This window comes from Schistocerca americana, chromosome 2, assembly GCF_021461395.2.
Source record: "Schistocerca americana isolate TAMUIC-IGC-003095 chromosome 2, iqSchAmer2.1, whole genome shotgun sequence".
Lineage (NCBI taxonomy): Eukaryota > Metazoa > Arthropoda > Insecta > Orthoptera > Acrididae > Schistocerca > Schistocerca americana.
In genome coordinates, this window is record NC_060120.1 from 330,655,627 (window position 1) to 330,671,999 (window position 16,373).

Genomic DNA, 16,373 nt, shown 5'->3' on the forward strand with positions numbered 1-16,373 from the left:
TATATGATGAGATAAAACAAATTATTCAGGTAGTGAAGGGAGGTGAAAATTTAATAGTCATGGGTGACTGGAATTCGATAGTAGTGAAAGGGAGAGAAGGAAATGTAGTAGGAGGATATGGATTGGGGGGAAGAAATGAAAGAGGAAGCCGCCTGGTAGAATTTTGCACAGAACATAACTTAATCATAGCTAACACTTGGTTCAAGAATCATGAAAGAAGGTTGTATACATGGAAGAAGCCTGGAGATACTAGAAGGTATCAGATAGATTATATAATGATAAGACAGAGATTCAGGAACCAGGTTTTAAATTGTAAGACTTTTCCAGGGGCAGATGTGGACTCTGACCACAATCTATTGGTTATGAAATGTAGATTAAAACTGAAGGAACTGCAAAAAGGTGGGAATTTGAGGAGATGGGACCTGGATAAACTGAAAGAACCAGAGGTTCTAGAGAGCTCCAGGGAGAACATTAGGAAACGATTGACAAGAATGGGGGAAAGAAATACAATAGAAGAAGAATGGGTAGCTCTGAGAGACGAAATAGTGAAGGTAGCAGAGGATCAAGTAGGTAAAAAGACGAGGGCTAATAGAAATCCTTAAGTAACAGAAGATATATTGAATTTAATTGCTGAAAGGAGAAAATATAAAAGTGCAGTAAATGAAGCAGGCAAAAAGGAATTCAAACGTCTCAAAAATTAGATTGACAGGAAGTGCAAAATGGCTAAGCAGGGATGGCTAGAGGACAAATGTAAGGATGTAAAGACATATCTCACTAGGGGTAAGATAGATACGGCCTACAGGAAAATTAAAAGATACCTTTGGAGAAAAGAGAACCACTTGTATGAATATCAAGAGCTCAGATGGAAACCCAGTTCTAAGCAAAGAAGGGAAAGCAGAAAGGTGGAAGGAGTATATAGAGGGTCTATACAAGGGCGATGTTCTTGAGGACAATCTTATAGAAATGGAAGAGAATGTAGATGAAGATGAAATGGGAGATATGATATTGTGTGAAGAGTTTGATAGAGCTCTGAAAGACCTAAGTTGAAACAAGACCCCGGGAGTAGACAACATTCCATTAGAACTACTGACAGCCTTGGGAGAGCCAAGCCTAACAAAACTCTACCATCTGGTGAGCAAGATGTACGAGACAGGCGAAATACCCTCAGGCTCCAAGAAGAATATAATAATTCCAATCCCAAAGAAAGCAGGTGTTGACAGATGTGAAAATTACCGAACTGTCAGTTTAATAAGCCATGGCTGCAAAATACTGACACAAATTCTTTACAGACGAATGGAAAAAGTGGTAGAAGCTGACCTCGGGGAAGATCAGTTTGGATTCCGTAAAAAGTTGGAACATGTGAGGCAATACTGACCCTACAACTTGCCTTAGAAAATATATTAAGGAAAGGCAAACCTACATTTCTAGCATTTGTAGACTTAGAGCTTTTGACGATGTTGACTGGAATACTCTCTTTCAAATTCTGAAGGCGACAGGGGTAAAATACAGGGAGCAAAAGGCTATTTACAATTTGTACAGAAACCAGATGGCAGTTATTAAGAGTCAAAAAAAGAGGGGAATGAAAGGGAAGCAGTGGTTGGGAAGGGACTGAGACAGGGTTGTAGCCTATCCCCGATGTTATTCAATCTGTATATTGAGCAAGCAGTAAAGGAAACAAACAGTAAAGGAAACAAAAGAAAAATTCAGAGTTGGAATTAAAATCCACGGAGAAGAAATAAAAACTTTGAGGTTCACTGATGACATTGTAATTCTGTCCGAGACAGCAAAGGACCTGGAAGAAGAGCAGCTGAACGGAATGGACAGTGTCTTGAAAGGAGAATATAAAATTAACATCGACAAAAGCAAAACGAGAATAACGGAATATAGTCGAATTAAATTGGGTGGTGATGCGGTAATTAGATTAGGAAATGAGACACTTAAAGTAGTAAACGAGTTTTGCTATTTGGGGAGCAAAATAACTGATGATGGTCGAAGTAGAGAGGATACAAAATGTAGACTGGTCATGGCAAGGAAAGCATTTCTGAAGAAGAGAAATTTATTAACATTGAGTATAGATTAAAGTGCCAGGAAGTTGTTTCTGAAAGTATTTGCATGGAGTGTAGCCATGTATGGAAGTGAAACATGGAGGATAAATAGTTTAGTCAAGAAGAGAATAGAAGCTTTCGAAATGTGGTGCTACAGAAGAATGCTGAAGATTAGATGGGTAGATCACATAACTAATGAGGAGGTATTGATTAGAATTGGAGAGAAGAGAAATTAGTGGCACAACTTGACTAGAAGAAGAGATCGTTTGGTAGGGTATATTCTGAGGCATCAAGGGATCACCAATTTAGTATTGGAGGGCAGCATGGAGAGTAAAAATCGTAGAGGGAGATCAAGAGATGAGTACACTAAACAGATTCAGAAGGATGTAGGTTGCAGTAGGTACTGGAAGATGAAGAAGCTTGCACAGGATAGAGTAGCATGGAGAGCTGCATCAAACCAGTCTCAGGGCTGAAGACCACAACTACATGTTTATCATAGTTCTTAAGTAGTGACAAGAAAAACAGTAGGAATTAGCATTAGGTAAAACTAACTAAAACTTGGAATTGTGTGAATCAGTATTTCCCCAAATCCTGTTTAAGGCACCATAAATCAAATCTATGAGCACAAATCAACTTATTCCTATGGATGATTGTGGTGAAATTTTGAAATCCAGCAGCTCTTTAAATGATCATCTTCCCCAAGATGATCCTGAAAATATTAAAAGTCCTAATTTGATTCTCTTATACAACCTTGCTTGTGTTGAAACCATACACTCCACCTTCTAAATGTTTCAAGTGTGTTAAAATTGAAATTGCTTCACCAGGAATTTCCATGATTGTTATAAACCTGAAATTGAAAATCATAAGAGTCTTAACAACCTGTGTGGCAGAATCTCCATCTACAGAGCCACAGAAAAACTACTGAAAAGCTATGTTCCTATGTACTTCCAGGCTGCTCTCTTCCAATTTAACATATTTTGCACTGTCAATTTCACTAAAAGGTACAGTTATGAACATTAATTCATAAAATTACCGACATGTATAAACTGTTGGTTACATGCAACTTTTTAACATTCTAAAAACAGTTAAGATCCTTAGATGCCAGAAAGGCATGTGGCCCAGATGGTATCCCCGTAAGATTTAATGTTGAGTATGCTACAAATATAGCACCATTCTTATCCGTCATCTATCAGAGATCATTGGAATGGCAGAAAGTTCCACGGGACTGGAAGAAGGCCCAGGTCATAGCAATCTATAAAAAGGGTAGAAAATTGGATGCACATAATTACCAGCCAATTTCACTGACATCAATTTGTTGTAGAATCATGGAACATATTTTGTGTTCAGACATAATGACCTTTCTAGACTCTGAGAAGCTCATCTGCAGAAACCAGCATGGTTTTAGGAAACAGTGGTCATGCGAGACACAGCTGGCCCTCTTTGTGCATGATATACAACAGGTTCTAGATACTGGCTCCCAGGTTGATGCCATATTTCTCGACTTTCAAAAGGCGTTCGACTCAGTTCCGCACTGTTGCTTGCTACAAAAAGTGCGTGCTTACTGTCTATCCAATGACATATGCGGTTGGATAGAAAGTTTTCTGAGAGACAGGGAGCAGTATGTCGTCCTGAACGGGGTAACTTCAACAGAAACAAGAGTAACTTCAGGTGTGCTCCAGGGCAGTGTAATAGGTCCTCTGCTTTATATGATTTACATAAACGATCTGGTTGATGGTATTGACAGCGGCCTTAGACTGTTTGCCGATGATGCTGTAGTCTACAGGAAAGTAGTATCACACGAAAGTTGTGAACAAATCAATGAAGATTTGCAAAAAATAAATTATTATTATTCTGGATTTACAATGTGAGTACATTTTTCCAGCACCTATTCTAGATTACAGTAAGTCACTAATTATTGTTCTCCACTCTTCTCTATTTGTCCATAAATCTTCAGGAATGTTGTTCTTCCTCATTGCTGACTGAACTCCCTGCATCCATGTATCAGGTGGTCGTCCCCTTTTTCTTCTTCCAATTGGTACCCAGTCGATTATGCATTTTGGTAGCCTTTCCTGTTCCATTCGTCTGATGTGTCCATACCATTTAAGTTGTTTGTGCTCGATGAAATCATTAATTGAATTTTTACATTTCATCTTGTCTCTGATTACTTCATTTCTTATTCTTTCTCGTCTTGATATTCTTGCTGAACGTCTCCAGAAATCCATTTCTGTGGCTAATAATTTTGATTTCAGTTGCCATTTTGTTGTCCACACTTCTGAACCATATGTAATAATGCTGCTAACTATTGTTTTAAAAATCCTTATTTTGTTATCAGTTGTTATGTGTTTGTCCCAGAGAATTCCATTCAATAAAGAGATTGTCGTCTTTCCAGAATTTATTCTTGATCTAATTTCTTTGTCCTGTTTCCTATCATTTGTAATTTTCACACCTAAATATTTATATTCCTCAGTAGCTGTTATTGTTCCCATCCCTTCTTCTAATATTAAGTCTCCATTCACTCCACCAATTACCATGTACTTTGTTTTATTCATGTTTACATTTAGACCTGATTTTTTATATTCTTGAATCAATTTTCTGGTCATATACTCTATGTCCTCACAGTCTTGGGCTATAAGCAATTGGTCATCTGCAAATTGTAACGAGTATATTGTTCTATCATTTATTGGTATTCCCATAGCGTGACATTTTTTCTTCCAATTCTGTAAAGTTACTTCTGTATATATTTTATACAGTGTAGGTGAGATGCTACATCCTTGACGTAATCCTTTTGTGACTTGGAATCCATGTGATAGATATTTACCAATTTTTATTTTTGAAATAGAATTTTTATATAAATTTTGAATTGCTTTAATTATTTTTGGACTTATTCCTATTGATATTAAAGCTTTCCATAAACTGGATAAAGGCACACTATCATAGGCTTTTTCTATATCTATGAATACTAAATGTATAGGTTGTGCCCGAACCATTTTTGCAAAAAATAAATGCGTGGTGTAATGACTGGCAGTTATCTCTTAATATTAGTAAGTGTAACCTACTGCGTATAACAAGGCGAAAATCCCCATTAGTGTATGAGTACAAAATAAATGATCAGTCTTTGGAAGCGGTAACATCAGACAAGTATCTGGGTGTGACTATTCGAAATGATCTCAAATGGAATGATCAGATTACACAAGTAACGGGTAAGGCGAACTCTAGATTGCGGTTTATTGGTAGAATCCTGAAGTGATGCAGTCCTTCAACGAAGGAAATAGCTTACAATACGTTAGTTCATCCAGGCTTAGAGTATTGGTCGTCTGTTTGGGACCCTTACCAGTTGGGTGGGATTCAAGAGATTCAGAAAGTCCAAAGAAGAGCAGCAAGATTCGTGACTGGTACATTTAGCGATTGCGAGAGCGTTACAAATCTCATAGAAAGCTTGAAGTGGGACACACTTGCAGATAGAAGACGCGCTAAGCAGAAGGGGTTGCACACTAAATTCCAAAATCCAATCTTCACCAAGGATGTAAAGCATATATTATTACCACCAACTTTCAAATCGTGTAATGATCATCATTCAAAGATAAGGGAAATAAGAGCTCGTACTGAGGCGTTCAGACAGTCGTTTTTCCCTCGCGCGATCTGCAAGTGGAACAGAGGGGGGGAAATATGACTTTCGTGCGAATTGTGCCCTCCGCCACACACCAGTTGGTGGCTAGTAGAGTATATATGTAGATGTGGAGTAGAAAAACAAATGTTTATCCTAGGTTTGATTCAGAATTCGGAACTGATTTTACATTGTTTTTCATTTGGTATTTATGAATGTATACTGTACTTGGCACAAATTATGCAAAAACTTAATTACTAAGTTCCTTAATAGTAATTAGTATACAAACAAAATCTAGAAAATGTGTGTGCTTATATGATGTATTTCTGTCATATGGTGTTGTGTTCATGCAATTCAATTATTTAAACATAAATCAATTAATTACGTCGTTCTGGTGATTTCCACACTTTTAGTGCAGCATTTGACCAATACTGTGCTTGTAGCTGTACCAAACAATAGCATTTCTTAGTTGCTGTAATATAACACTTACAGTGTGATTTTCTCATGTTGCATTTACGAATAGAACTAACATTCAAGTTATTGTATTTTTTAATCAGCAGAGTTTATATTTTCTGTAATTTTTCTAATAACTAATGCAGCAATGGGGCTGTTTCTTCATGACCTTTAAAATGATGCTATTTGGCTTTTTTTTACCTATATGGATTGGTATCCTCGTTTGTTTCCAGTGATGCACAGAAATGGCTCTTTTTAAATTTTCTACTGATTCTTGCAGATGTAATTAGTTTACAGTCAGCCATAGCTCGCAGTGGAAAATGAATATGCTTTGTGATATCAGATAATTGAGTCTTTGCTTGCTCTGTATGGACCATGCTGCTAAATGTAACTTGCTGTTCCTAGCTCATTGCACATTAGTTGCTTCTCACACAGCTCTGTCAAGCTGACTGCTATTGTAAATGCAGTGTGCGGAGATCAGTAAATAACCCAGCTAGTGAAACTTTTGAAAATTACTTTTGACATTTCTAGTGCTTAAAATGCCTACATTTTCTCTAAGATCGTTTTACTAAAACTGCATAGCTTTGTATGGTAAGCTCAGGAGCACATTGGTCCATTCCATTGAAATACATCCTTTGTTGTGGCAGATATTAGTGCTGTATTCACTTCGAGAATATGATACAAAAATTTCGGACAGAATTTTTGGATGTATTTGTACGCTACCTCATCAAAGGATTTCATCCAAAGGCTACCAAAGTCTTTATTCTTTTGTGTGCGTCTTTCAATGACTCAACGCTGCTGCTATTTGATGAGTACTCTTCTTTACTCCTAAGTTATTTGTACTCACCTTGTGTTTGAGGTAAGTGGTAGATGGGCTGGCTTCTCAGATGAAATGTTGTCAGTGTCAATTCCAATAGAGGCACAACAATTGTGACAGAAGCTGGGTTACGTTATAAACTATAATCTAGCTAAATACACAATAAGTAAAGTAATAAAGCAGTTTAATGTTACCATACTGGGAATGTTGCAGTGGCAGAAGCTACTATAATCTTGCCACAAAATAAACTTCAGAGAAACGGATAGAGAAAACTTATCGTGCATAAAATGGAAACAACAGTGTAGCAGAACACCCGGAAGCATACCATTAGTCAGTCAAACCAAGGAACCCCAGAGGCTACAACTTAATATCAACTTATACATCTCTAAGAACAGCTGTGTATGAAGCATACAATAATGTGCACAGTCAGATCTGGGGAACAAATTTGTGCCAGAAAATCCTTGGAAGTTCAAGACCTGTAAAATCAATGAACAGATCACTTAGATTTTTTTTATTTCTAAAAATCTGTGGAGGCTATAATAACGCAATTGATATGCCCATATTATAAGTTTGATCATAGGTCTGGGAGAGTGTCATATTGTAAGTGATGTGCATCACATTGTAAATTTTGGCAAGGGTTTAATTTGCAGAAAGTAACTGAAAAGTACTCAATAAGTTTATAAAAGAAATAGATGCAATGAGAAGTTATCAAATACCAAACACTCTTCTAAATTTTAATATGTTGAACATCTCTCCTCTTATATTTTTGCTTCAGCAGTGATCCCAGGTTTCCATAAAATGTGGAACCAGATCCCATTTCTTCATATTTTCCTTATACCCACTGCCTCCAGAGCAGCTTTAGATTTCACTGCTTCTACAGCAATAGCGTACGAAAATAAAACCTGCATCTGACATGTGTTGTTATAGTATAAAAGTCTAGGATGTTTAGCAGATGTTTTGTTTGCAATTTAGTGTTCATTGAATGCAGTTCTGTTTGTCAGCCTACATTTCTAAAGTTTTTGTAACCTATTGTTAGTCTGTGTTTCACATATGAGGCTATTTATATGGTATCTAATAGTGACGTGTCTCAGGTTTAATTTATCACCTTTAACTCTACTTTCAACAGAAAGCCAACAGTTCCAGCAAAGGCAATGAAATTGGGCAGTAAATCAAGGGATGTGGAATCGTTTGTGGATCAGCTAAAATCAGAGGGGGAGAAGGTTGTCTCACCAACTATCAACAAGTCTGTTGCCAACACAAAACTACCACATGCCTCCACCGAGCCAACAGAAGAGTGAGTATCTTACAGCTATATTATAAACGTATCCAAGTATTAACTGACACTGGCTACCTAATGTTCTAAACTTAATGCAATTGTGATTTGCCAAAATGAAATATGAAGAAAGATGGTTTCTCAGCCAAGATCGCATTTGTAAAACTTTTATTTATGATGACTGGTTTCGGTAAGAAGCAATACCACCCACTGATCTGTGAATAGTATTCATCAGATGTAAAATGTATTACATTACGAAAACTAGCATACATGTTATTAATATAATGCATAGATTGAATTATTATTATTGCACGTATGCCAGGGAAGGTTAATACATGTGGCCAATTTGAGCTATAAATTTGTTCTATATCTTAATTAGCTGGACAGTTGACATAAGATGTATTGGGATATGAAAGTTAAAACCAGTATATACAGTATGCTCAAAGTTAAAACCAGTATTTACAAAATGTTGCACCAAGCACATCCATCCTGTATTACACATGACAGAGTACATTACTGATGCAAAAGTGCCACTGAACGGACACACAGCAAAAGTTACCGTATTTACTCGAATCTAAGCCGCACTTTTTTTCCGATTTTTGTAATCCAAAAAACCGCCTGCGGCTTAGAATCGAGTGTAAAGCAAGCGGAAGTTCTGAAAAATGTTGGTAGGTGCCGCTACAACTATAACTTCTGCTGTCGAATATATGTAGCGCTACACAGGTATGCTTTGTAGGCACAAAGATAAATACTTTCGCCAAAACCTCTGCGTCAGTAAATAAATTAAAAAAGAAAGAAAGAAAGGTGGAAGACGAGCTTTTTTTTTCTCTGCCCCGAGTTTCGACCACTGCATTTTCATACATTATCCAACGAAGTAAATACAAATTCCGTATTGTTCATCTTCGAATGTAACAGAATTTCAATGTACTACGAAAATCCGACTGGCAAGACTGTTTAGGATGTTTGTCAATATGGCCAACTCTACGTTCTGAATTTTTTCCTACCAGTGAGAAGAGTTGGTTGCTAATAGGAACCTGATGAAATGTGAATCACATGCAGTATTCTCTTCACCATAAGAATAATCGAATATAAACATTTTGCCATGTATTCTTTCGCGTTTGCTGCTATCTCATTTAAATCCTGCCTAATAAACTACGAAACTAGAGTGAGACAACAGCAAACGCGGAAGAATATACATATCGTGTCATGTTTATATTCGTATTATTCTTATACCTAATGTGATACAGTCAGAAATGAAGTATGGCAACTGACTAGATTTTTAAATCTAAGATGACTCTAATTTCTGTGCAAAATTTGATGTACTACAGAAGTGGCCGCAAAGATTTTCAAACGGAGAAAAATTTTCGCCGAACTCTCGTTCAGAACATGTTCTGAAATACGCAGTCTATTATTTGGTTCTTGTTGATCATTATCAAAGAAAGTGTAAGTAACAACAAATAGCAGTCTCTTGCCATTGTTTCGCTAATGAGACGATTCCCCTCTCTCTTTTTTTTTAAATTGTAAGCGGCTGTAGCGCACACAAAAGCAAGCCGTGCCGCGAGTGGCGACAGGCCGTAAACACGCACTGTCAGAATGCGACAAACAATGCATGACAGTACAGTAATGCATTTTCAGCTTAGGATGACGTGAACACCTATAACAAAGAAAACTGCACTTATCAGATCAAAGCAAAATAAGCAATCGATTCAAACCAGACAGAGCACGTGAAAAAGGAATGGTACTCGCATAAATCGGACGGAGCGCCTGACGCATAGCAATGGCTACCTGGTAAAGCTTAACTGCTAAGCTTACGACTCAAACCAAACTACTGTTGCTGTATCGTCATTCATTCGACGTAAATTGTGTCTCATATTACAATGGACCAACTTTGTTTCGATTTGGAGGTGCGGCCTAAAACTTTTCTCTCCCCTTAAATTTCGAGTCGCAAATTTCAGGTGCGGCTTAGATTCGGGAATTTTTTTTCCTTTAATTCGAGTCTCATTTTTCAGGTGCGGCTTAGATTCGAGTGCGGCTTAGATTCGAGTAAATACAGTACTAGAGAACATGTTGACATTTACTGCCGCTACAGGTGACCTGTGTGTTCAGTACATCATCAGTTGAAAATCTAAATATGTAATTTTAATAAAAATGTGATAACTGGTGTATGTTGAGTTGCAGACTGGCACAACAAAAACTATCAGAACTTCAGGCTTTATGTTGTGCCTTTCTGAGACTCAGCATCTCTGCTATATGGTGACAAGCAACTATCCTTTTTATAATATTGTTACATTCCGTCCTCGATGTTCCATTGTTTGATAACTGGTATACAATCATAAAATTATTTTGTTAGCAGATAGGAGCTAAAATATTTTCTAAAAATAGAATGAAGTATGTAACCATGTGGAAGTAAAACAGTAAGCTGTAGAAGACAACTTGTTAAGACTACAACCTAAGTTTTAATCCAAAATTCTGTCTTTGCAACATGTCTGATACAAGAAAAATAATCACATAGTAACATTTATTGACAATATGCTTGCACAGTGGAAACCTAACTGATAATGAAGTTTGCACAGCATAGAACCCCATATGTACTGGTAGCTTATTATACAGGTGATAAAGAGGCATTCCTGCATTAAGCAGTTTTAAGGTCAATGTCCACAGCACACACCTGCAGAGGCAAACACATCACAGGAGATCATTGACACAATATCACCTGCTCAGTATGCCACGATACATAGCCCAAGGTCTACATATGATTTTGGAATCTCAACAACCATTATAAAGGGAAAACATTAAAATCTCAAAACCACAATGGTAATATGACAATGATGACAAAGAAGATTCTTTAAGACACTAAAAGATTTTGATAAGATAGGGATGAAATTGTAAGTTTGAGGTGTAATTAAGCAGTGTTTTGCCCATGGGTATAAACAAAGACAAATCTACAGTGCAGCTACATAGAGGTCATAGAAAAATATATAGCCCATACATGATCCTGCTGAAGACAGCTGAAACAAGAGGACATTTAGCTCTGAGGTAGTGTGAGATGTCATGTATACAAGAAGAAAATTACAAAATTTAGCCTTTCTATCCTCTTCAACAGATAATTTATATAAAGAGCTCTTCTAAAATTGTAAGTAACATTATAATTAAGTCTCAGATTATGCGGGTGAAAATGTAGGCGAGAGATTTCTATAAAACGATTCACTTGCATCAGACTAAGGTAGTTAAGGTAGAAGATATTTTTAAAAATATGCTTACCAAAACGCAATTTGAGGATGCGTTAAATTTTTTCCAAAGTGAATTAAAAATATTGTCAGATCACATTAAGAGTAGACACAGTATAATCTTGAAACAGTTGGTGTCATATGCCCATAGAACTAATGCATTTACCCCAGATGGTGTACCCATTTTTGCCAATCAAATTAAAAATCTTTGTATTATTTAGTTTCACTGGTGCAGAAGAAAAATTACTAGAAAAGAGCTTGCACTATAGTATATTAAATAAATGTTAAGTGCAAGATGTGGAAGAAATAATAACTAATACCACAATTGTGTTGCATTCCTCTGTTATGAACTAAAGATAGATCGTAACAGTGGCAGTTAATTCAGCTGATGATATAAGTAATGAACTTAATGTATTATCACAAACTTTTAATGAAAGAATTATCTCGAATTCTATTAACAAAGAATTGCACGATAATCAAGCTATTGCGATCAGGGCAGACAAAAGCGCTGCTAATACACGATCAAGACTACATTTTAAAAACTGAAAAATTCTTTACTGCAAATAATATTGCTAGCATTGCTAAAAATTCAACCAATAAATTCAACCAATAAATTCAATTATAAAAAGAAAATAGATGACTGCAACTTAATTCTGGATGGTAAGGGAAAACATGGTTTGAAGGTGATGAACTTTGCTCTTCCTGCCTTATGTTCCCATGTCGAGGTGCTTAAATGTGAAAGAGCGTTAGACTGACCGTTGATGAGAGATTTGTGCCTAACTACAAACTGAAGAAATTTTTATGTCAGAAATTAAAAGAAATTTATGTTTTTGAAAATTCACTCAATATAAAAACCAATGTGGAACTTGCATTATTTTTACAAAACATTGACATTCCTAATGACTCCACATAGGTATCATTCGACATTAAGAATGTGTATAACAGTATTCCTCTTAAGGAATGCCTAGAAATTATTAACAAAAATTTATTAACACACCAAAAATTGAGCCAGGCTGAAGTTAAGGAACTGATTGAACTATTGGAACTTTCACTGTCCTATAATTAGTTTTCATTCGATGACAAAATTTATCATCAGAGTGAAGATCTGGTCATGGACAATTGTCTAGCAGGCACCATGGTTGACATTTTTGTTAACAGTTTAGAAAATAATTTTTTTAATAACAATACAAGTTGTGAAGATAAAACTGTATATGTATGAGACACACAGATGATGTGATTGCCCTCATTAAAGGCGACAAAGAGAAAGTGCTAGATTACCCTATTAAAAGAGTAAATGGCAAGCGTAAGTTCAGCATTTTCCGTGAACCAACATGTACAGATTCCATTATAAAGGCAGATTCCTGTCACCCACTGCAATATAAACATGCATTTTTTAACTCCATAAATCATAGGTCGTATCACTAGAACAAGATTTTATGGTCACCAAATTACGTACCTTGAAGCAGATTGCTGTATACAACAGATATAATAGCCAACTAGTCGAGACTTATTTATAAAAAAAAAATTGAAAAATAAACTGAACAACAATAGTAGTAAGATTCCCCAAAATAAGATAAAAGTTAACCCTTTGACTGCTAGAGGCACGCCACCTGCTTGGCACGTGGAGGTGCTCCGGCCTGCGGCATAATCTGGCGACCTGCGCTACGTGCCTGTCCCTCAGAGCCGCTGCTGGGACCGGATCAGCCCACACTGCCCAACCCGCCCTGTGCTGAATATTTGTTGGCTGAATACGACGCGCACAGAGTCTGTGAATTTTTGGCAATTTTGAGCTGTAATATCTTGGGCAATAGTTTTTGTAAAGAAATTAAATTTGGCCATCTTGTACAACTTTATGCATTCTCTTAAGAATAATAATGAAAAGAATTTTACGAGCCATATTGAGCCAGAAAATTGTAGGTAAATTGGCCAAAAAAATAGGCGCGTGAAAAAATTTCAAAGTTTGGCTTCTTGCATCTCCTGAGCTAATGCTATGACAAACGTGAAACTTGGCATGTAGTAACCTAAAAACACAAGGTCCTTAAATATAAAGTTTCATTTCCCTAGCACATTTCAGTACTGAATGAATTAAGCGCAAAATTGAAGATTTTGTAAAAACGTCAAAAATGCGATATTTTCGTTCCAATTTTGCTAAAAAACTATGCTCTGTAAAACATACCAAGCTGAACAACTGGGCATGAAAATCAGGACTGAAAACAATGTAAACTTCGGGTTAGCATATCTAGTTGTGTGAACACGTGATGAAAATGAAATTTAGAGTGCAATAGATTTACTGCACAATGATAAGGAATAAAATTTTTGATTCCCCTGCTATTTTCCAATAATCTACAAATTAGTTGAAAAGCTGTTGATTTTTATGAAAAGATGAAAGAGGGTATATTCGGTACTTCTTTTTCAAATACCGTTTTCTATTAATGCTTCAAAGCCAGTCTCACTCAAACAACAAATTTTAAGCCCCCCACCCTCCCCAGAACAATGAGTTTAATTTTCAGTATTGGCTAACAACAGAGGCAAAGTAGCAAGAAAAATGGTACTGAGAAAAGAGTTTTAACTTTGGCATTTTGTTTCCTGTTGATCAAAGGCGTTTAAATCTGGTATGGAAAACATGCTTTGTACAAGAAGACCTATTGTAATCTACTATGGATAAAAGAATAGAACTCTTACGTGTTAATAATTTAAATGTATCGTATGCAGATTAATATATGGGTTTCGTTATACTGGCACAATGTACTTGGCGTAATCACATTTGCCACAGTACAGATATTGCGCCATCTCACTCACAAAGTCCATTCATTTGCCAGTAAACTGCTACATATGAAGAAGTCTGGCTTCGTTTGAATAGTTTTATACCTGTTACATCTATTTCCCATCCTTCTTTTCAATCTGGGCTTTGGACCAGCACTGGCGAAGTTAAAAGTAGGTTTTTTTTAAGTAATTCATTCAGAAGCATCAATAAATTTTCTCAGATATAGTTCCCAATGATTAATAATGCTTCTTTTTATGATAAGTCTCAAAGCAGGGTGCAACATATAATGGAACGTTGCAAATTTTGCATTGGTATGTAGTTTCCCGGTGCACTTTCTGTTTCGTGCGTACCACACATCTGCGCATTAGCATACTTTTCTACGAATGTTCACTCACAATAACAGCTGGAAAATGTCTCCCTGTGAATCGCAAGGGATTATCGTCGTCATAGCGCCTTCCCCTACCAGCTTTTCTCCGTTCTGTAACATATTTTTCTACAATCTCCCTTACGAGAGAAAGGTGAAACTCTGCGAGTGCCATTTTTTGCGCTGTTACTGACTGGTGGAGAGCATGAGCATTTAAAATGCACAAATCCAGAATGTGAAAAAAATATTTTATACCATTTCACAGTCTTAAGCACTGATCCCACTGAGCTCAGTAACATGTCACAACGATCAACTGCACCCATACTTGGATTGCAATCTACAATACATTGCGGTTTCTTTATTTTTTTGCCTATATTTTTGTCAGTTTTCTCTGTTTCAACCATTTGTGTTGTGTGACTTGTGGTCAATATGTACACCTCTCTCCTATCGCACCACTTTATAGCAAGGACCTTGTCAGTGGACCTAAACTCAGTTTCGCCTCGTTTTAATTTCTTCTGCAGTTTTGGTATGTTGTGCCTATTCTTATGAACAGTACCACATGTGGCTGTTTCACAGTTGTGAAGCCAGAGGAACAGGTTCAGGCTGAAGTACCAATTATTGACATATAGAATATGACTCTGTTCCAGATATGGTCCCATAAGAGTTGCCACTACGTTGCCACTTTTTCCCAAATTGTGGAACCCAATTTCTGTTGCTGCGCCTGTATATACAATAAAATCTAAAATATACCCACTCTGGCAGTCACACAGTACAAATGTCTTTATTCCGAATCTACTTTGCTTGGTTGGAATAAATTACTTAAAAGATAATCGTCCTTTGAACAGCAAGAGACTTTCATCTATACAATGCTTGTGATGTGGGCGAAATCAATTACGAAACCTCTTTCGCACTGTGTCAACAATCGTCCTAATTTTAAATAGACTGTCACCTCCAGTACGTGCAGAGTTATCACTGAAGTTTAACATTCTCAGAAGTAGACAAAAACGGTCTCAGTACATAATTTTGCTGAAAACTGGTGTGTTCAAAAGTGTATCTCTGGACCAATACTCACTTAATTTTAACTTTTTAACTTGTGTCATTAGAAGGCAAACAGCAACAAAACAATACATTTCCTCAAGTACAGTGTCTTTCCACTTTGACAGTTGAGAATTCACAGATTCTGTAGTATTTTCTCTGGTGTAAATGTAAAAACGATATGTTTCGTCTGCAATAAATTGCAACAGTTCTTGAGACATAAATATCACAAAGAATGAAAGAATGCTTGAGTCAGTATCTAACTGACATTTGTGTCCTGAACTTGAGTCATCAAAGTAATGGTTTAACTGCTGGAAATCGGTTTCTTTCCAGTCAAATGTGTCACTTAAGCGCGGTCTTTTCCGAACCGTTTCACTTCAGATTCAGTTCTCCCCTCCTGATGTAAAGGGCTGAGGACTACAGCTTCAAGATTCTGTCGAAGACTCATCACTGTTAGAAACGTCAGATAATTCACACTCACTGTCACTCTTAGTGAATATATCCAGGATTTCTTTATCTGTGCAACCGCTGTGAAGTAACATTTATCACGTAGAAAACAAGAAAACTGACAAAAATACAGGAATCGAAGTCGAATTTGGCAAAGAGGGAACACAGCAACAAACATATATGCACTCTTTAACTATACAGTCAGACCACTGAACAGATACTGGAAGAGCAGGGTGGAAAGACAGCTCTGCGTGTTTACACGTCTGTAGTGCTCATGTAGCTGTGACTCAGTGCACCTAAACTCGTCCCCAGCAGTGAGAAGGCCAGTGGCATGGGACACACAA

The 16,373-nt window shown here is 36.8% G+C and overlaps 1 protein-coding gene across 1 annotated transcript in view; it reads left to right on the plus strand.

The window, feature by feature from the left end:
* The window catches only part of LOC124595996 (coatomer subunit delta), a 118,837-nt gene that overhangs the window by 46,474 nt on the left and 55,990 nt on the right, over window positions 1-16,373 (plus strand). Inside the window, exon 6 of the mRNA XM_047134942.1 lies at window positions 8,046-8,213. Coding sequence (XP_046990898.1) covers window positions 8,046-8,213 — 168 coding nt within the window. The remainder of the gene's footprint in view (window positions 1-8,045; window positions 8,214-16,373) is intronic.